Source organism: Kluyveromyces marxianus, chromosome 4, assembly GCF_001417885.1.
Source record: "Kluyveromyces marxianus DMKU3-1042 DNA, complete genome, chromosome 4".
NCBI classification, from domain to species: Eukaryota; Fungi; Ascomycota; class Saccharomycetes; order Saccharomycetales; family Saccharomycetaceae; genus Kluyveromyces; species Kluyveromyces marxianus.
This window is the reverse complement of record NC_036028.1, coordinates 110,265-128,307: the sequence shown is the minus strand read 5'-3', so window position 1 is coordinate 128,307 and position 18,043 is coordinate 110,265. Positions and strand designations below refer to the sequence as shown.

The 18,043-nt window shown below is 41.3% G+C and overlaps 11 protein-coding genes across 11 annotated transcripts; 7 read left to right on the top strand and 4 right to left on the bottom strand.

Annotated features, from left to right (window-relative positions):
• Positions 1–202: 202 nt before the first annotated feature.
• JLP2 (Jlp2p) lies at positions 203–832 on the bottom strand (the record flags this gene model as incomplete). The annotated part of the gene is made up of 1 exon (XM_022819338.1): positions 203–832. The coding sequence occupies one exon, from the start codon at positions 830–832 to the stop codon at positions 203–205; it is 630 nt and encodes a 209-aa protein (XP_022675914.1).
• Positions 833–1,308: 476 nt separating this feature from the next.
• On the top strand, positions 1,309–2,346 carry REC114 (Rec114p; the record flags this gene model as incomplete). Its single annotated transcript, XM_022819337.1, has 1 exon — positions 1,309–2,346. The coding sequence occupies one exon, from the start codon at positions 1,309–1,311 to the stop codon at positions 2,344–2,346; it is 1,038 nt and encodes a 345-aa protein (XP_022675913.1).
• Positions 2,347–2,468: 122 nt separating this feature from the next.
• AFB1 (Afb1p) lies at positions 2,469–3,080 on the bottom strand (the record flags this gene model as incomplete). Its single annotated transcript, XM_022819336.1, has 1 exon — positions 2,469–3,080. The coding sequence occupies one exon, from the start codon at positions 3,078–3,080 to the stop codon at positions 2,469–2,471; it is 612 nt and encodes a 203-aa protein (XP_022675912.1).
• Positions 3,081–4,025: 945 nt separating this feature from the next.
• On the top strand, positions 4,026–4,748 carry ERG29 (Erg29p; the record flags this gene model as incomplete). Its single annotated transcript, XM_022819335.1, has 1 exon — positions 4,026–4,748. The coding sequence occupies one exon, from the start codon at positions 4,026–4,028 to the stop codon at positions 4,746–4,748; it is 723 nt and encodes a 240-aa protein (XP_022675911.1).
• A 91-nt stretch (positions 4,749–4,839) lies between these two features.
• On the bottom strand, positions 4,840–5,922 carry GID8 (glucose-induced degradation complex subunit GID8; the record flags this gene model as incomplete). Its single annotated transcript, XM_022819334.1, has 1 exon — positions 4,840–5,922. One exon carries the CDS (start codon positions 5,920–5,922, stop codon positions 4,840–4,842), a length of 1,083 nt encoding a protein of 360 aa, XP_022675910.1.
• An 878-nt stretch (positions 5,923–6,800) lies between these two features.
• GAT2 (Gat2p) lies at positions 6,801–8,036 on the top strand (the record flags this gene model as incomplete). Its single annotated transcript, XM_022819333.1, has 1 exon — positions 6,801–8,036. The coding sequence occupies one exon, from the start codon at positions 6,801–6,803 to the stop codon at positions 8,034–8,036; it is 1,236 nt and encodes a 411-aa protein (XP_022675909.1).
• Positions 8,037–8,303: 267 nt separating this feature from the next.
• PSO2 (DNA cross-link repair protein PSO2) lies at positions 8,304–9,821 on the bottom strand (the record flags this gene model as incomplete). The annotated part of the gene is made up of 1 exon (XM_022819332.1): positions 8,304–9,821. The coding sequence occupies one exon, from the start codon at positions 9,819–9,821 to the stop codon at positions 8,304–8,306; it is 1,518 nt and encodes a 505-aa protein (XP_022675908.1).
• A 292-nt stretch (positions 9,822–10,113) lies between these two features.
• CIN4 (Arf family GTPase CIN4) lies at positions 10,114–10,716 on the top strand (the record flags this gene model as incomplete). Its single annotated transcript, XM_022819331.1, has 1 exon — positions 10,114–10,716. The coding sequence occupies one exon, from the start codon at positions 10,114–10,116 to the stop codon at positions 10,714–10,716; it is 603 nt and encodes a 200-aa protein (XP_022675907.1).
• A 468-nt stretch (positions 10,717–11,184) lies between these two features.
• MDH3 (malate dehydrogenase MDH3) lies at positions 11,185–12,201 on the top strand (the record flags this gene model as incomplete). The annotated part of the gene is made up of 1 exon (XM_022819330.1): positions 11,185–12,201. The coding sequence occupies one exon, from the start codon at positions 11,185–11,187 to the stop codon at positions 12,199–12,201; it is 1,017 nt and encodes a 338-aa protein (XP_022675906.1).
• A 663-nt stretch (positions 12,202–12,864) lies between these two features.
• Positions 12,865–15,622, top strand: RIM11 (serine/threonine protein kinase RIM11; the record flags this gene model as incomplete). Its single annotated transcript, XM_022819328.1, has 2 exons — positions 12,865–13,369; positions 14,412–15,622. 2 exons carry the CDS (start codon positions 12,865–12,867, stop codon positions 15,620–15,622), a joined length of 1,716 nt encoding a protein of 571 aa, XP_022675905.1.
• A 642-nt stretch (positions 15,623–16,264) lies between these two features.
• On the top strand, positions 16,265–18,001 carry THI3 (thiamine metabolism regulatory protein THI3; the record flags this gene model as incomplete). Its single annotated transcript, XM_022819327.1, has 1 exon — positions 16,265–18,001. One exon carries the CDS (start codon positions 16,265–16,267, stop codon positions 17,999–18,001), a length of 1,737 nt encoding a protein of 578 aa, XP_022675904.1.
• Between the last annotated feature and the right edge of the window lie 42 nt (positions 18,002–18,043).

The window sequence follows — 18,043 nt, the reverse complement described above, 5'->3', positions numbered from 1 at the left end:
TCTAAATGCTAATTTCTAAACTGTATCACCTATAGGTTAATTACTATGACAAGCTCAGCTCATCGCATCTTATAAAATTTTTAAAATATGCATTAAAAAAAAAGAAAGAAATATAACAGCACGTGACAACCTAATGTGTCAAACGTGAAACGGTAACATTACATGTTTACCTGCAGATCTATAAGAGCCTTAACTAAGGTTTCTATTCAACATCCAAGTTGGGGGATGATTCCTGGTCCTCATCCAGCAACTTTTTCTTTTTCTTTTTCTGTTTCTTCATCGCCAGCCTCTCTGCCTCTTCCTTTAATAGCCTTTCTCTGTTTGTTTCCAAGAAGTTGATGAAAAATTCGCCATCTTTTGACTTCTTCGCCTCGTGCAGCAGCTTTTCTACCTCTTCAGTAACTTCAATCCTTGTCTTTTTCAGTCTATTCAAGACAGCGTTGTCTCGCGCAAAACATTCCATCTTCTGTACATCTTTCATACGTTTAAATGACACTTCCCCGGGCTTCATGTATCCACTTTTACGTAAATTATGCCAGGGAGTGACAATAATAGTACACTGCTGCAATTTATTCCCCTGAATAGATTCCGATTTGCATAATTGTAAACAATCTGATATCACCTCTCGAGGAACATCCTGCAATGATTTCTCGTCTGGGCGCAACTGCAAATATATATGACCGCTTGAATACTTATCAGCATGGAACCAATAGTACTGTAATTCTCTGTACCCATATTTTATTAGAAGGTCATTCTCAAATTTATCCTTTCCCGTGATTAGCCAATGCGGACTTACGTCTTCGGAAGGCTGTGATTTGTAAAAGTACACCATTGGTTTTGATTTCTATAGGTTTATGGTAATAACGAAAAAATAATAATAATAATAATAATAACCTGAATAACGTTTCACACTTGTGTGAGAAATGATTCTTGGTTATGATGGTGACTTGATGAAAAGTCTGTTATTCCAGCAGCTTATGTTACTATTCTGAGTCTTCAATACGTTGACTATTTAAATGAATCTTCGCTACATATTCGTATTCTCAACATACTATTAAAAATAAAATAGAAAATAAATTGAAAATAAAAAAGGAAGAAGTAAATCAATTTATACTCTTCTTTAAACAACAGAGATCATTGGTAACTCTTAGACATAGAATAAAAGACAGCTAGTCCAGGTATATTTGGCATACAAACCTTATAAAAACTATCTAACGGTAAGCGGATTGCTCTTTTGAATTTTTGAAGAGCTATTTACGGGTTTCTAGGGGAAAGGTGCCCTCGGCGGTTATTTTATTTTTGGTAAAAATGACAGATTTTAGTATTCCGGTGAGGAAATACAGTTTCTACACGATGTTGGAGCTAGCTCCACAGGGTTTTGACATGGTAAAAGCTCCAACACTAATGGATAAATGGAAGCATGTTTCTTCTGAAGGGCGGATACACTTGATGTTTTCAAATACAATAGATAATAGGCTTGTCATGAAAGTTGTGTCTCAGCCTTATTTACAGGAGTTGGAAGTGATTGATTTCTGTACGCTTAGGGACTCTTTTGTTGGATTTAGTCAAGAACCGTTTCAATTTTCGGCTAAGGCACCGTCGATATCTTGTAAGTACCTAGTTCGAAACGATGATATGATTGTTGTCAGGCGATTTCAATTAGGTTTTCATAATGGGGTTGATTTTGTTCAAGCAAGGGATATACTCCATAAATTAGGGTTTGTTGTAAAGCCTGCAGTTACTACAAGAACTAATACTGTGGTTTCGCAGTCGCAGTCTTTCTTCTTTCCCCAAAACCAAACTACTCAAGCCCTTAACAATAATTTTTCCTTTTATAATCCAGCACCGTCTAATAATGCAAACCCGTGGCAGAACTCACAACAGAACATGTTCCAAAGCAATAATAACATGGATTTTTTCTTGTCACAGAGCACACCTGTACAGGCAGCGAAGGGAACCTCTTTTCAAGAAAGAATGCAGACTATGGTGACGCAACAAACACCGGAACCTTCTATTGAAAGAGAAAAGGAAAAGGAACAAGAATTAGAACATCCCTTCAATAATATCCGCGAAGTTGAGCAACTCTTCCAGAAACCCAACTTACAGTCCTTACAGAAACAAGAGCAAATTCAGCTACCAGATACGACAGCTTCTAAGCTAATGGCTTCAAAAAAAGTAGGATCAGATACGATACCAGAAGCTAGCAAAGGAGATTGTGACGAAACTCCAAAAAATACTATGGAGTTAGTAACAATGGAAAAGATCAGGTCTAAAATAAAAGATCCTGATTTCATGGCATGGGTACGTTCAGTTAAATATACAAGAATACCATTTCAATCTGATTAAAAAAAAATGTAACGACAGTTATTTTTAATATGTCTTGTAATACTAACATACAATTGAATAATAATAATAATTATAATTATAATAATTAGGTGACGAAAATTGAACAAATGATGAAGGAAGAACTAACCAAAGAGAACACATAGAGCTGGAAGTAAAACTAAAGGGCTGTAAAGTCCAAAATTTGTTCCTACATTTATTGAAGTGGAGTTGTTTATTAGTGTCGAGGAATTTCCAGTGAAATTTGACGCTGTTGGGCTCTGAGTAAAATTATGCGACGTTGTTATCCCATAAGATGAAGTGATGTTTCCTGAAAGGGTAGAAGTTTGGACTTCTGCTTGTTTGGTCATGAAATCCTCTGGTACATAGAACTGAGTTATTGACGCTTGCGAAAGTAATTGAGTGTACCATGGGACTGCTGTGATAAAAGTTTTAAAGTCGCTAAATGGGAAACTTGTGGCAATATCTTCTAATAATTGAGTGGATTCAGTCACTTGTTGCAAATGGAAATAATAATCTGCAATATCTTGAGGCATAGTCATTTTCGCTTCTTTCATGTAAGAAGTGTATGATTTTTGATTTGCATTAAAATCACTGATGAACCCGATGAAAAAGTTGATGTCCGCAGAAGCCGCCTCTTGTTTTGCCTGATTTAACGCCTGTGATGATGCAGATTCTGCGGCTAAACAAAACAAAAAATTTCCGAAACACAGCAGCAAGTGTAAGTACGAGTTCATATTTGGGTATGCTTGAAGCTGTTTTTTCAAGTTGGTTTAATACTGGAGTTCAAGTTCAATTCACTAGACACTCTTACCTTGTACATTATTTTCGATGTCTTTATATACGCTTTCACTAATTTCCTAATCCGGTTTTATATGACGTTTGTTGGTGCCATTAAATGCTGCGAAAGGCAAAAAAAGGTCCGCTCTGGTTTCTGGTTATTACAATGTACCTGTAGATTCATTCTAAAAACCTACTTTAGCGTCAATTTGAGGTTTTTAGTTATTGCTGCTTTACCTCAGATAGTAACGCAAGTGTGCGTAGTGAGGTTATTATATTGTAGCCAAGTACTAATGTTCACCTCAAGGTACAAGAACGCACCATACTTAATTACTTACTATTCTAGAAAAGGGGAATTAAAGAGGTTCCTATTCTGTAACTACCTTGTTCGGATTGCAAATTAATTTCCTTCGGTGAAAGGGGATTGTTCTATTCTTAATCAAATAACTTTGGGTGTTACACTCATAAACCCTTGAAGAAACAGGAAAAGGGGAAACATCGGTAATTCAAAGAATACAGTGTTGCTTAATAGTGCGATAAATATAACAGAGTCTATTTCGATATGAATTAAAAAACTTGAATTGGTCTAATGAGAACCTACCTACTGTGTAATATTAACTTCTGTGGGATATCCAAATGATTTTCAGCGTTTATTATGTGTGTCGCTATGTCTCGTTTAGTATTGAAAAAACCCGAAAAATCAAGAAAAGAAAAATGTTTAAAATCATTATAAAATAAAATAGGAAAAAGTTAACGGGAGATGTGCATACAAAAACCCGTAACACAACCAGCTTATAGTATAGATTACGACAGAATTATTGAGACACCATTGAATCATTCTTTGTTCATATAATCCAATTGTAATAAGGGTACTTACGATAATAAGCTTAAACAGAAAAAAAATGAATGAGTTAGTGAGTAAATGCCTACAGTTTTATCTGACTGTAGAGGGTGTCATGATATACTGGTTAAGGAAGATTGAATTCTTTAAGCAATATACAAATGATCCTCTGAGTGCACGTATCACTTTATTCCTTGTTGTAATGGGAGGGTTTGCGCTTATTAATGAGCTATACATTACTATTCAAATGAGCGCATTACAGATGGATACTTGGGAACAACTTAACAACACCAAGCTTGATGAAGACTTTATTAGAAACCATAAGTTCATTCATGACGATTCATACCACGCCACGGAATGGTTGGATGAGAAGTCGGGTCTAATAATCGAAGAATTTGAATCGAGAGAAAAGTTCTTTGCTAAGCCAGTACACGTAGCCCACATCTATGTTAAATGCCAGGTTATTGATTCGGAGACGGAAACTCCGTTATTGAAAAATCCAATCACATTCCATATTGAGTTCTCTCCAGAAGAATTCGAGAGTGAGAAAAGACCAGAGTTTGGTTGTACTTTACGCCTTCTTAGATCAAAGCTGTATCATTTCTTCAAAGATGGTGATTTCTTTGATAATTCCAAGTACGCTGATAAACCATTCACAATTACGAAAAATGTTAAAATTTATAATACTATGAAAGAACTGCTTCCCACTAATATGGATGATATCCAACTTTGTTTCCTTAAAATGGAAACAGGTAGTACTATTACGTGCGAGTTTATTCTATAGTGAGACCACTGCTATTGTAAATCATAGTTTCTTGTCAGCATAGATCCTTCTTATATAGACCAAAATCTTTCATTGCATTATCATTACCCACTTACACATCACTCTCCACTCGTGGAACTCCTATATCTGCCGCATGTAGCTTGTTCTCGCACCAAACCCAAAGTTTCATGATCTGTACCAATCTAACGTCGTTTGGGATATGATATGAATCTAAATCTTCACCAAGTTCCTCGAAAATTTCCCCTTGTATACCACACATTTCTGCATTGTTACTAGTGGAGCTTCCTTGTTTCTCTTCCACATAAGCTAGCTCTCCAGAGAGCTTCTCGGTGGTAATATTCTCCCTTGGTATTGACCGTATAACGTTAGTCAAAGTAGGTACTTGGTTTGATTGGAAACTAGATCCCAATATGTCTGGAAGTCCAGATTTCTCTAACTGGCTATTGATACGTGGTAGAATGGACTGTAGAAGCTTTCTATTTACTAGATCCGCTACCTTTGTCCTTAAGTTTAACGAGTATAGCTGTTTCAACTTCTTCGGCAACTTGCAAGATGGATCAGTTGCATAATCTCCATTGGTTTCTCCCTCTCCGTCATGCAGTGGGAAGAGAAGTAATGTCATCACTAGTTCTACCTCCTTCATGTACTCCTTCTTCGAGCTGGCCTTTAACGCTAGCTTATCTTGGGCATATGAAATCAAATCCAGAACGAATTGTTCTTGGCTCTCCCCTTTATCATTGCGATTGTGGGAACGGATCATTTCAATCAAGTTCAACAATAGCAACTTAAAGTTCAAATCTTCATCCATAATATGATCATTAAGATTCTCTAGCACCTCAATTCCAAACATCTCTGTGATTTTCTCCATAGCAAGTAGAATCTCGCCCTTCTTGATCAACTCCTTGATATAAGCTCTTTTCTTGATCATATATATCGAATTGAACTCTTCGATATCCTTATTGGAAGTCACATACCCAAGCTCTTTGGCCATACGAATACTCGATTCTTCATATGCCATAACCACAAAGTAATTTAACAAGAGCATGGGGATTCTGGGCTCATTAGTCGACTGCTCATTATTGCTGCGATCATAAGGGTTGCAATCTTGTACAACCTTCAACCATTGCTCCCTGGTGTAAGACTTGCGCTCGTACCCAGATTTAAAGTTCGTCATTTTCTGTTCACTGACCTCTAGTCCTACCTATGGATTTACTAATACCCACAATTTCGTTTCCCTTCTCTCTGTCCTGTAATTTGTTCAAGTTCTGTCCTTCCCTATTTCTGTTGATACTTTTTGATGTTACACACAGTTTCTAATACTTAAAAGCTGCTTAACTATGTAAAACCAAATGCCCGAATATATGAAAAACAGGGACAGAAACGGGAAAGCAAAAGGGTACGTACGTCAAGATCGCATCTGTTTGCATTGCTAAAAATGGTATTCGTATGCATTGTAAGACGCTGCTTGTGCATATATAGAAATATTTAGAGAACATACTTAGTCTTCCCCAACAAAATGTGACGCAAATCGCAAGAGCGCAGGATGCATGATGCAGCAGGCTGCAGGACACACCATGCATGTGGGAGAAACTGCAACTTCTCGACTCCACACCCTCTTTACATACATCTGGAAGGATAACGTACAGTATGCTTCTTTTCTGGTACAGTGAGACCATTTCAATGAGTTTCCAAGCTAAAATGAAACTTTAATAGAGATTTGAATTCCAATGACAAAAAGCGAAAAAAGTGTCTTATTAAGGGAGACAGAATCAAAAAAAAGAGTTTAATCTATATAAAAAGTAGTGTGAAATATTTGTTACGAACCTGGAGCGTTAGATCAGCAAGTTCGCGAAGGGAGATCTTATATTACAATAATCGTTGCTAAGTCGGTAATACGTAATTACCAATCAGCCTGGTGGGTAGAGTAGTACAGGATAACGTGGAAGTTTAGCAGCAACAGTAGAAGCTGTGATAACATAATATAACTTTAGGTTTTGGCAGAAAGCTGTGACTGATAAGACCGAGACTTATTATATTTTTTTGGACAATAGTATGACCTCGATGGAGACTATAACTACTGCTGTATCACGGAAACAGTCGCACAGTCCCTCTTCGAGCTCTGCCTCGTCTTCTGCTACCACAGCGTCGATAACACCACCATTACTAACAAGAGGAGTTAGTTATCACAGTGTTACATCTATTCCAAACCTTTTGAATTATGATGGGCAAGCCAGTTCTCAGATCAGGTCAGAACGCAGACCAGCCCACCGCCATGTTCATAGCATGACTATTAATACCAGTAGCAACCCAAACATTAATACCAATATCCACAATAATTTTGGAACATCATCGTCTGTTACTGGGCTTGTGTCTTTAGGCTCGTCTCCTCGCAGTCCTCTACACCATGGGAACTACCAATATGGGACAAGACATCAAACTAGCGAGTCTCTAGACTTCCTAGCGGATACTGCTATCGATCAGAACATGAATCAAGAGGAGTTCAAAAGGATCTTACAGAAACTCTCTGATTTCAGCACTCAGTTGAGAAACCAGGTGGCTAACTGGGAACTAAAGAGTGTTGGCGACGTGCAGATGAATGACCTTTCCAAGCTTGCAACAGAGACCAGGAGTGTGTTGAAGAACATAGATCGCTTGTTGGAGTTGAAGAGTATCAACGAATGGAGTAGAAAGAAACCACAGCTTCCTAGTATCAATCAACTCAGAAACGAACTTCAGAAGCCCATGGTAGAATTTCAGTTCCCATCAAGGCCAGCTACTAAGAACGTGTACAATGTTAACGTGAGGAACAACGAAAGCCACATTCCATCTGCCAGTGTTAGTACCACTCGAGAGAAACCTTCTGCGCACCTGGGCCACAAGGTCAGTAAGAGTGAAGGTTCTATCATTGGAACTACACACACGTTTAAAGTTGATAAAATGAAAGCAAAAAAAAGGAATAGCGTTTCGCACCAAAGAAAGATTAGTATTGCAGCCGGTGATGGAACTGAATCATGCAAGCACTGTCATGAGACGGTGACTCCGGAGTGGCGAAGGGGTCCTTACGGAAACAGAACTTTGTGCAACGCATGTGGATTATTTTATTGTAAACTAGTCAGAAAGTTTAGCTCCAGAGATGCAAACATCCTCATGCACTACAGGAAAGCTAACAGCCCAGAGGACCGTAGAGTCCCTGAGAACTTGAACGTCCCTGAAGCGTTTGTTGAATCATTGAAAAAGGATAGTAGTTTAGACGAAAACTTTAATGTAAAGCCAAACACATTACGATAGTAAGATATGACGACGAAAGTAACAAAGTAAAAAAACGCAAAAACATGCGAAGACACGAATGATCCAGCTCTTGCAGAAACAGAGAGTGTTGGGATCTGTTGTAGTATTGATACTGAATAATTTTTATACCCCCACTTACTTTTTTTTTAATATTTTTAGAGAAACATGTTTCAATAATGTATTGTAGTAATTGACAGATTTTAGTAAAATGGCATCGTATCTCTTTTTTTATAATCTCTTTGTACTAGTAGTAGTTTTAACAGGTTCCTAATTCTTTTGGTAAGATTTCCATATATTAAACCAGTGCTGCATTTCTTGGTACCGAGAAAGGTTTACTGTCGGGATAATTTTGTCCCACATTAAGCTTGTAGAGAAGAAGCACAAATCTTTGAAAGAAGAATGTTCTGAGTACGGCACGTTGAACTGATATATCTTTCCTTGAGACTTTTTCTGTCGGATGAAGTGATCTACAGTGAACGGAGTATCCGATTCCAAAGTTTCTCGTACACACTTTTCTCTCTGGGCATCTTCCCACAACATGTAAGACTTGTCATATTGGTTTGAGAACGTCCACCCTGTAGGCTTGAATACAACGATTGAGTCCACTGAATCGCTTAGTTGTGACAAGTATTTGTCCAAATCCGTGTGCATTGATACCAAATGCACATTTGCCGATGTGTGATCTGTAGTGACCAAATCTTCGGGGAACCAGGATAAATATTGTTTTACCAACTGGTACTTCGTATGAGGCACATACAATTTAGAGTTTATCTTCTTAGCTATGGCGATAGCCAAATGCTCTTTTCCGATAGAGTAGCTAAGCACAACAAACAAAATAGGTTTCGCTTGGGATAAACTGAGGTATTGGGATATAGACCGTTGCTTATTAGCTCTGTTGATGAAATTATTTAAGCCCTTCTTGACTAGAAGGGATGCGAAGTCGGCAGTGACATCGCAAACTTTTTGCAAATCAGGGAACCTAAAGTGGGGGTTTAAGTAAGTTGTGTCCAAATATATGGACTGTAACTTATTCCCTTGTAGGAATGCATTGACATGTTGAACGATACTTTCATTAGCTCTAAAATCCCCTGTGTGTAAAACGTATGAGTTGTCTCCTGAGTCGTGAAATAAAAAGATCACTGAACCTGGACAATGATTTGCGTCCAATAGTACAACACGCAAGTTTTCCGAGAGAGACGTCCATTCGTGTAGTGGTAATCCGACCACTTTGCATTGGTTAACCTTAAACTTCCATTTGACCAAATTGGCGGTATGGATCGAAGTAAAAATGGTGGATCCGTTGCACCAGCTTTTCTTCAACCCACCGTAATGGTCCGAATGGAAATGCGATAGAAAATACAAGTCAATATCCGGTTCTTTATCGCAGTTGAAACAGTCTACTGAAACAGTGATCCCATTAAAGGCCAATTTTTTGAACCAGGGCATTACTCTAGGTTTACGGGCTGGCTTGTTGGCGGTTGTAGCTTGCACTTCTGGCTCAACTTTTGTTTCTGGCTCAACTTTTGTTTCCGGCTCAACTTTTGTTTCCGGCTCAACTTTTGGTTCTGGCTCCTCTGTCTCCTCACAACTAGAGTCCAGCTTTACCTCTATTTCTGGCCCTGCCACACTCACATCATCATCGCTCTGCGTCAAGTCGATGATCTCGCTCTCAGTAGCACTGGAACCCGAACCCGCGGAATCTACGCTCGATTTCACGCGTACAAATCGAAGATCGAAAAGCGTGCGAGACTGAGTCCTGAGAACTCTTTTCGTGACACGTTTCATACTAGCATCATTTTCACCGCCGCTATCTGACCTATTGCCAACTCTCTTGCTCGAGCTTTTCCTGGTGGCGGCTCTTTTGCACGGGGTAAAAGACAGAGAGATCTCTATGTTTCAGCATTTATTTTCCTTTTATATATTTAAATATGGTAAATAAAGAAATATTATATTTATATATATAATAATAATATATATACAGTGAAGTGAAGGCATCGCTTTCCTTCAAGGTACTATTTATAGCGAAAAGAAAGAGAGAGGGCAAACACTGGCTGACTCAATAAGGGGGGTGGACGTAATGGGGCTGCTGCAAATAATCAAGGAACAGCGTTTGAAGGACCATTCGCAGCGGGTGCTAGTGCTTGGGCTGGACAATAGTGGGAAGACTACGGTGCTTAATCAGTTATTGCACGAGCCGATCGATCGGGTGCAGCCTACGATAGGGTTTCAGATCAAGACGTTGAAGGTGGGGCAGAAGTCGCTGCAGATGTGGGATATAGGCGGTCAGAAGACGCTGCGGCCGTTTTGGTTTAACTATTTCGAAAAGACGGACTACTTGATATGGGTGATCGACATTCTGGACGAAGGGCGATTGGGCGAGAGTTTGAGTTTGCTGGAGGAGATCGTGGAGGAGAACGACCGGATCAACCTGCAGTTCGAGGTATTTGTGCTGCTGAACAAGGTCGACCTGCTGCCACCAGCAATGTCATCGTCATCGTCATCGTCATCGTCATCGCCGCAGGCGGAACACCGTGGTGCACTGCTGCAACGCACGGTAGATCACGTGACAGAAGTAACATCACGTGTTCTTAAAATGGACGAATCTAGTGTGCGGGTAATACCGACCAGCGGGACGAATGGAGAAGGTCTGGACCGATTGCTCTTGTTGTTGGAGAAATGAGTGAGTCACGTGACACGTCCCGGAGTCCACCCGCCTTCCTTCCTTGGTTACCCCTTTACATCTTTCTTTTCGGCCTTATTTTTTTTTTTTTTGTTTCGCATTTGGTCCGCAGCGTTATTGCCAGCTGTTGGACAGCTAGTTGGACAGCGAACTGCTGCTACTGGCCAGTCCTGGTCTCTCGGAACAGACCGGAGTGTCCAGACGTAATGATGCGGACCGCTGGATGTAAGGAAAAACTACTACTTAAAACCTGGCCCTTACACCAGCCGAGAGCTATACCTTATTTATCCATATATATATATATATATAGTGTAGCCCGGTTCAGTATGACTCTATATGAAAAAAATGCCAAATTTCAAATTGTATATATATATAACACACACACAACTCCACCAAGGAATCAATAGGGAACCACTACGGAGCCACTAGAAGACTACTAAGGAAGCCACCCCACAGGAATCACCCAGAATGGTTAGCGTTGCAGTATTAGGATCATCCGGAGGCATTGGCCAACCACTCTCACTCTTGTTGAAGCTGGACCCTCGCGTGTCCAGCTTGAGATTGTACGACTTGAAGATGTCCCACGGGATCGCCACCGATTTGTCGCACATGGACTCCAACTCCATCTGCGAGGGCTTCAACACCGACGAGATCGCGCTCGCGCTCAAGGGCGCCCAGATCGTCGTCATCCCCGCGGGTGTCCCAAGAAAGCCCGGGATGTCACGTGATGACCTTTTCAAGATCAACGCCAAGATCATCAAGTCGTTGGCGTTGCAAATAGCCGAGCACGCGCCCGAGGCGCGCGTCCTCGTGATCTCGAACCCGGTCAACTCCTTGGTGCCCATTGTGTACGAGACTTTGAAGAGCGTCGGCAAGTTCGAGCCGGGTAAAGTGATGGGAATTACCACATTGGACATTATCCGCTCACACACGTTCCTGGTGGACGTCTTGGGCCGCAAGGCGTACAGCGTCGAGAAGTTGCGCAGCGCGGTTACTGTGGTGGGCGGCCACTCGGGCGAGACCATTGTTCCGATTTTCACCGACCAGAAGTTCTACAGGCGTCTCAGAGACAGAGAGCTCTATGACGCGTACGTGCATAGGGTCCAATTCGGCGGAGACGAGGTCGTAAAGGCCAAGGACGGCAGCGGTAGTGCTACTTTGTCTATGGCCTGGGCGGGTTACAGTTTTGTGAAGCAGTTGCTCAACAGCTTGCACCTAGAAACAGGCGAAGACGTGCATCCGATCCCAACGTTTGTGTACTTGCCGGGTTTACCGGGCGGGAAGGAGCTCCAGCAGAAGTTGGGCACCTCTGTTGAGTTTTTTGCCGCGCCCGTGAAGCTTTCCAAGGGTATTGTGGTTGAAGTTGAGCACGACTGGGTCGACAAGTTGAACGATGCCGAGAAGAAGTTGATTGCAAAGTGTCTTCCAATCCTTGACAAGAACATCAAGAAGGGTCTCGCCTTTTCGCAGCAGACAAAGTTGTGAGTGAGTATTTACTACTACTACTACTATTAGTACTACTATGTACATGATATATACATACAGAGAGACTCGTACAAATAAGTGTGTGTGTGTGTGTGTGAGGGCGGCAGCAGCGGCGCGCGCGCGCGCCGCTGCGGCACCCTCCCCCACACTCTTTTCTCAATGGGATAGCCACAGTTTATTTTTTTCGGAAACGGAGTTTGCCTACTAAGGTCAAAGGACTTCCATTCAGGCACGGTACTATTCCTATTCCGAGCTAGCCGAAACTATAAAATCTTGTTAATCTACACAGCCGCGTCCCCAGACGCCGCCCCACAGTCTTATCTGCTCTGCGGTCCGCACCTTCCCGAAGAAAAAAAAAAAAAAAACCTTCTCGGCAAACGTCACCGTTGTGTTGCGCTGTGTTGCGGTTATTCTTTCCCCAGACCCAGTTCAAAAATTAAATCTGGAGAAAAATATGGAGAAAACATGTATGGAAAACCACAGAACGCGGCGCATCGCTTTGCGATCTGCCAAATGTGCCATCCCAAAGTATAAAACAACCTCTAGCTTGGTTGATCATATATGTACACTTAATGACGGTTTTCCCTTTCATTCTGCTTCCCCTTTTCATAAGAAAATCCCATTCTCCCTCCAGAAATCAACCAAACACATACCCAAAAGAAAATGCTCAAGAAGATTAAAGAGATCATTCAACCCACAACGAACCCTGGCGGCCTCTCGTTTTCTCTTTCTTTGTCAAAGTCCAAGCGCAAAATTGCCGCCCAAATTCCTCCCAATTCTGACAAAGAAGAATACGACAAGAAACGCGCCCAAGCAAAAATCGAAAAGTTGCATCGCTTGTACACCCACGAACTAGATGTTGAGCTGGTCCTCAAACATCTCTCCATAGAAGAAGAACACCGCGAGCACGTGACGTGCCCTTCTTCCGGCACCAGTACTACCAGCGCTACCAGTATCACTACTAATTCTACTACTACTACTAGTACTACTAGTACTACAGCTACCAGTGCCGCAGCCAGCGACATGGGCACTTTCAGCACTGCTCCGACAAACGACACAAGCGCCAGCAATTCGGACAAGGTTCGCCCTCCAGACCCTGACGCAGGGGCTGGTGCATGCCTAGACCATATCCCACGCTTGCATTCCAACAATGTGAACTCTAATAACAGTATGTATAATGCCTTCCCACTACTACTACTACTACTACTACTACTACTACCTGCACTCACTACGTCATAATTGATTTCTACTACCACTACTAACTAGCTCCATTGCCATTGCCATACTATATCGATATTACTTACCCCCATTCTTCCCCCTCCTTCCTTCCTGGCGCGCCCCTTGGGCCCCCCACCCGTAGCTCCGGTGACTCCGCCGGCCGCAGCACGGCCTGCTACCGGGCTCCGTTCGTCCACGCCCTCCCCCAGAAACCCGCGAACAATCCCGCAACAAAAAAGGGAAAAAAAGGGAGCCAAACTCAGCGGCACACCCACACACCCCGGAGCTCTATATCCACACGGTCCGCTACGGTATTCTTTACCTGCTCTGGGCTGACCCGCATTAATAGTGATATTTCATATTAATACTGGACAGCAGCAGCTACTACTACTACTATTACTACTAATAGTGATATTAGTGAAACTGGTGAAACTGGAAACTAGTGCAACTTGTGAAACTTGTGAGACTTCTGCGACTTGTGCAACTAGATGTACTAGTTAGTGGTAGGTAATAATAGTAGTTTGGTATCGACTGACTGTTGAATCTGATCTATTTCACACGCATCCAAACATAACCAGACGGATAGACATACAGATACACACACAAAGACAAACCCCGTGTGTATTTAATTCTTCTTTTTTTTTTTTTTTGATTCGTATTTTAGGCTAGAGCAATTGGATTGGACATTTGCTTGGAACTAGAATACCGAATTAGTACCACTGTCTGGAATCGAGGAGGGACTAGGGACTGGAAATCAGGAGACCTGGAAATAGCACACGGATAGACAGGTTTTGGTTTTGGTTTTGGTTGTTATATGAACAATTTGAGTGGAGTTGTATAGGAATAAATTTTTTGTGATATCAAAAGAGTGAGCGAGTGGGTAGTTGTACTAGTAGTGGCATCAACAGCATATTTCATTTCATTTCATTTCATCGTTACTAACAAGGTTGGGTTTTACTCATTGTAAGCAGCAGAAACGGTATCTGAAACAGTACCTCAGGACAAAACGAATAAGCAGAAGAAAATCGAGGTAGTCATGGTAGAGGTGCAGACGGCTTCAGCATCTGTTACAAATGGCACTGGCACTGGCACTGGTAATGGTAATGCCAATGCCAATGCCAATGCCAATGGCGTCAACACGGAGACATGCACGCAGAGGAAGGTGATTCTGGGCCATTCTAACCCTGAACAGTCGGTGGTGATCTCGTGCGGGACGCCGGAGATAGTGGGCAACGGGTCCTTTGGAGTGGTGTTCAGGACGAACGTCAAGGAAACTGGAGAAGACGTTGTTATCAAGAAGGTGTTGCAAGATCGGAGGTTCAAGAACAGAGAATTGGAGATCATGAAGATGATCAAGCACAGGAACTTGATCGACTTGAAGTACTATTTCCTAGAACAATCGGACCAGGACTTGTATTTGAATCTAATTGTCGATTACATGCCCATGTCGCTATACCAGCGGCTGAAGGAGTTCATCTGCGTGCATAGGCCCATGGACCGCTACGAAATCAAAATTTACATGTTCCAGTTGTTCAAGTCGTTGAACTATTTGCATCAGGTGGTTGGCGTGTGCCATAGGGACATCAAGCCACAGAACATTTTGGTCGACCCGTCTACTTTTCTCTTGAAAATATGCGATTTGGGTTCCGCAAAGCAGTTGAAGCCCAACGAGCCAAACGTATCGTACATTTGTTCGCGTTACTACAGAGCCCCAGAGTTGATCTTTGGCGCCACAAACTACACTACAAAAATAGACATATGGTCTGCAGGGTGCGTCATGGCAGAACTGCTCTTGGGACAGCCTATCTTCCCCGGTGAGTCAAAGATCGACCAGTTGGTCGAAATCATCAAGGTTCTTGGCACCCCAACAAGAGACGAGATCTGTGCCATGAACGAAAACTACTCAGAACACAAGTTCCCACAGATCAGACCCATCCCATTAAACAAGATCTTCAAGAAAGAAACCCAGGAAACAATAGACTTGTTGTATTACATCATGAAGTATGATCCCAACATCAGATACAGTGCTCTCCAGTGCATGTTCAATTCAGAGTACTTTTCGGACATACTCGACCCACAGAAATCAAACGCTTCGCTAATTGAGTCTCTACAGCTTCTAGACTTTGAAGAAAACGAGTTGGCTGGCCTGACGGCCGAAGACTTGGCAAGGTTTGGCGCAAAAGTAATAATACCATCAAGCTGATCGTGCAAGAAGGAAAAAAAAAAAAAAAAAAAAAAAAACACAATTCATACGGTGAAGAGGAGAAAAAGAAGACGACGACAACTGCGAAGAAGAGTAAAGAATCATCCATCCATCCATCCATTCATACGCACACACGCATTCTAATAATAGTATTAATAATACCTTCAGTAATAGTAACATTCCATAGGTTACGAAAAACTTATCACACTTTACCTAACCCCTCTCTTAATTTAATCATCACGTTATGGGAAAATAGCAATATATATATATATATATAGTATAGTATAGTATAGTATAGTATCATTTAGTATAATTTAGTATAGTATAGTATAGTATAGTATAGTATAGTATAATGACTTGAAATACTACTTACTACTCATTCATATTACCTTGCCGTGCCTCTAGCCCATGCAGGTCTCATTTTTTTTGGTTTTTTCACAGGTTTTAGTCTACCTGTTGAAAAAAGGAAAAAAAGGCGAACAGAGTAGAGATCCACATTTGCTGAAAAATATGTGGACTTAAGTATTAGACTCATCATATTGTAGTCTCTGCATAAAAAGTTTCTATATTTTATATATAGCCACGCTTCATTATTTGGAAGTTATTCTTGTTTTGAGGCTGAATAAGGGTGGGGTATCAGCTATGGAGTATGCTGATAGGTACAACTTGGAGCCTCTTATACCGCTCGCAGAGTACCTTTTCCACAGGTTATTCCAACTGAATTGTCATACGGTATTTGGAGTTCCAAATTATTCAACAGCAAAACTGTATGGTGCCCTTGCAGCCACTGGAATTCAATGGATTCAGACTATTAACCAATTGAATACGTCATTTGCTGCTGATGCATATGGTAGGACTATTGGCATAAGTTGCTACATAACTAGCGAATCTGCGGAATTGGCACATATTAACGGATTTTTTGGCTCCTATTGCGAGTACGTGCCGATTTTACAGTTGGTTATATTAGAGCATTCTCATGACCTAGAAAGGCTCATTGGTGATGTATCCATATTTCATGATATTGTGGATGATCCTGCAGAAATAGATTTCGGACTTCGAACGCTGTTTTGGGGTAAGAGACCCGTTTACATGGGTCTTCGATCTAAAGATATTTCAAGATTAGTGCCAAGCATTGCTCTAAACCAGAGTATATTAAATAAAGAAACACCAGCGCCCTTTTCCTCATCTCTTTCTCTCTCGATTGCTCGGTACCAGCAGAGGCAGCAAGAACAGAGCATTGTTGGGGACATAGTTGATCAGATATTGTCCAAGCTATACTCTTGTTCTACTCCGATAATAGTGGTTGATGCACTGATTGATAGATACAATTACAATGACATGTTGCAAAACTTCCTTGCGGAAACAGGAATACCTTTTGTAACTACGCTAATGTCCAAGGCTGCTATCAATGAAAGTTTGCCTAACTTTATCGGCACTTTCTTGGGGACGTTATCGCACCCTACAGTTCGTGAATACATGAATAATTCCGATTGTACGCTTATACTGGGTTGTGTGATTGACAATTTTAAGAATTCGTACTGTAGGTTTTCGTACAAAAACAAGTGCCAGATCATGCTATGGAATGACAGAGTCAAGATAGAAAACAATTTAATTCCAGATGTTCCTATTCATGAGATTCTTCCTCAGCTTATAGCAAAAATTGACGCATCAAAGCTCTCTAATCTGTACGCCGTCACAGTTCCCGATATGGTTCCAAGAGTTGAACCCAAGCCGGTTACTTTTCTCAGACAGGAGTACCTATGGTTCAGAATGTCCACTTGGTTAAAAGAAGGCGATGTTATCATTTCTGAATCCGGTACATCCGCGATCGGCTTGTTGCGTCAGAAATTCCCGGATAATTCAAGGCTTGTATCCCAGACCATCTGGAATTCTTCAGGATACTCCATTGGAGCTTGCCTTGGTGTCCTGACAGCGTATAGAGATTTGGGGAAGCTGGACAAGCATCGGATCATTTTGATCGTAGGTGATGGTTCGCTACAATTCACTTTCCAAGAATTGAGTACCATTCTCACTCAAGGTTTTGAACCGTACATCTACGTAGTGAATAACCAAGGTTATACCGTCGACAGAACCTTGAACAAGGAAAAGACTCACACGAATGCCACATACTTCGATATTCAACAATGGGAAATACTCAGCATACCGTCACTTTTCAATTCAAGAGATTACTTCAAGAGAAAATGCATGACCGTTGGAGAATTGAACAGCCTCTTGAATGATGAAGAATTCAATGACCCGCGACGGCTCAAGATAGTCGAATTGATTCTTCCTTCTATGGATGTTCCTGTTCTCCTTGAACCTCATGACGATAGTAGTGATGATGAACTTACTCCTCAAAGCAAAAGAGTAAGACTTTAGTTTTTAAAATTTAAATTGGACTTTAATAGAATAATATAAGCA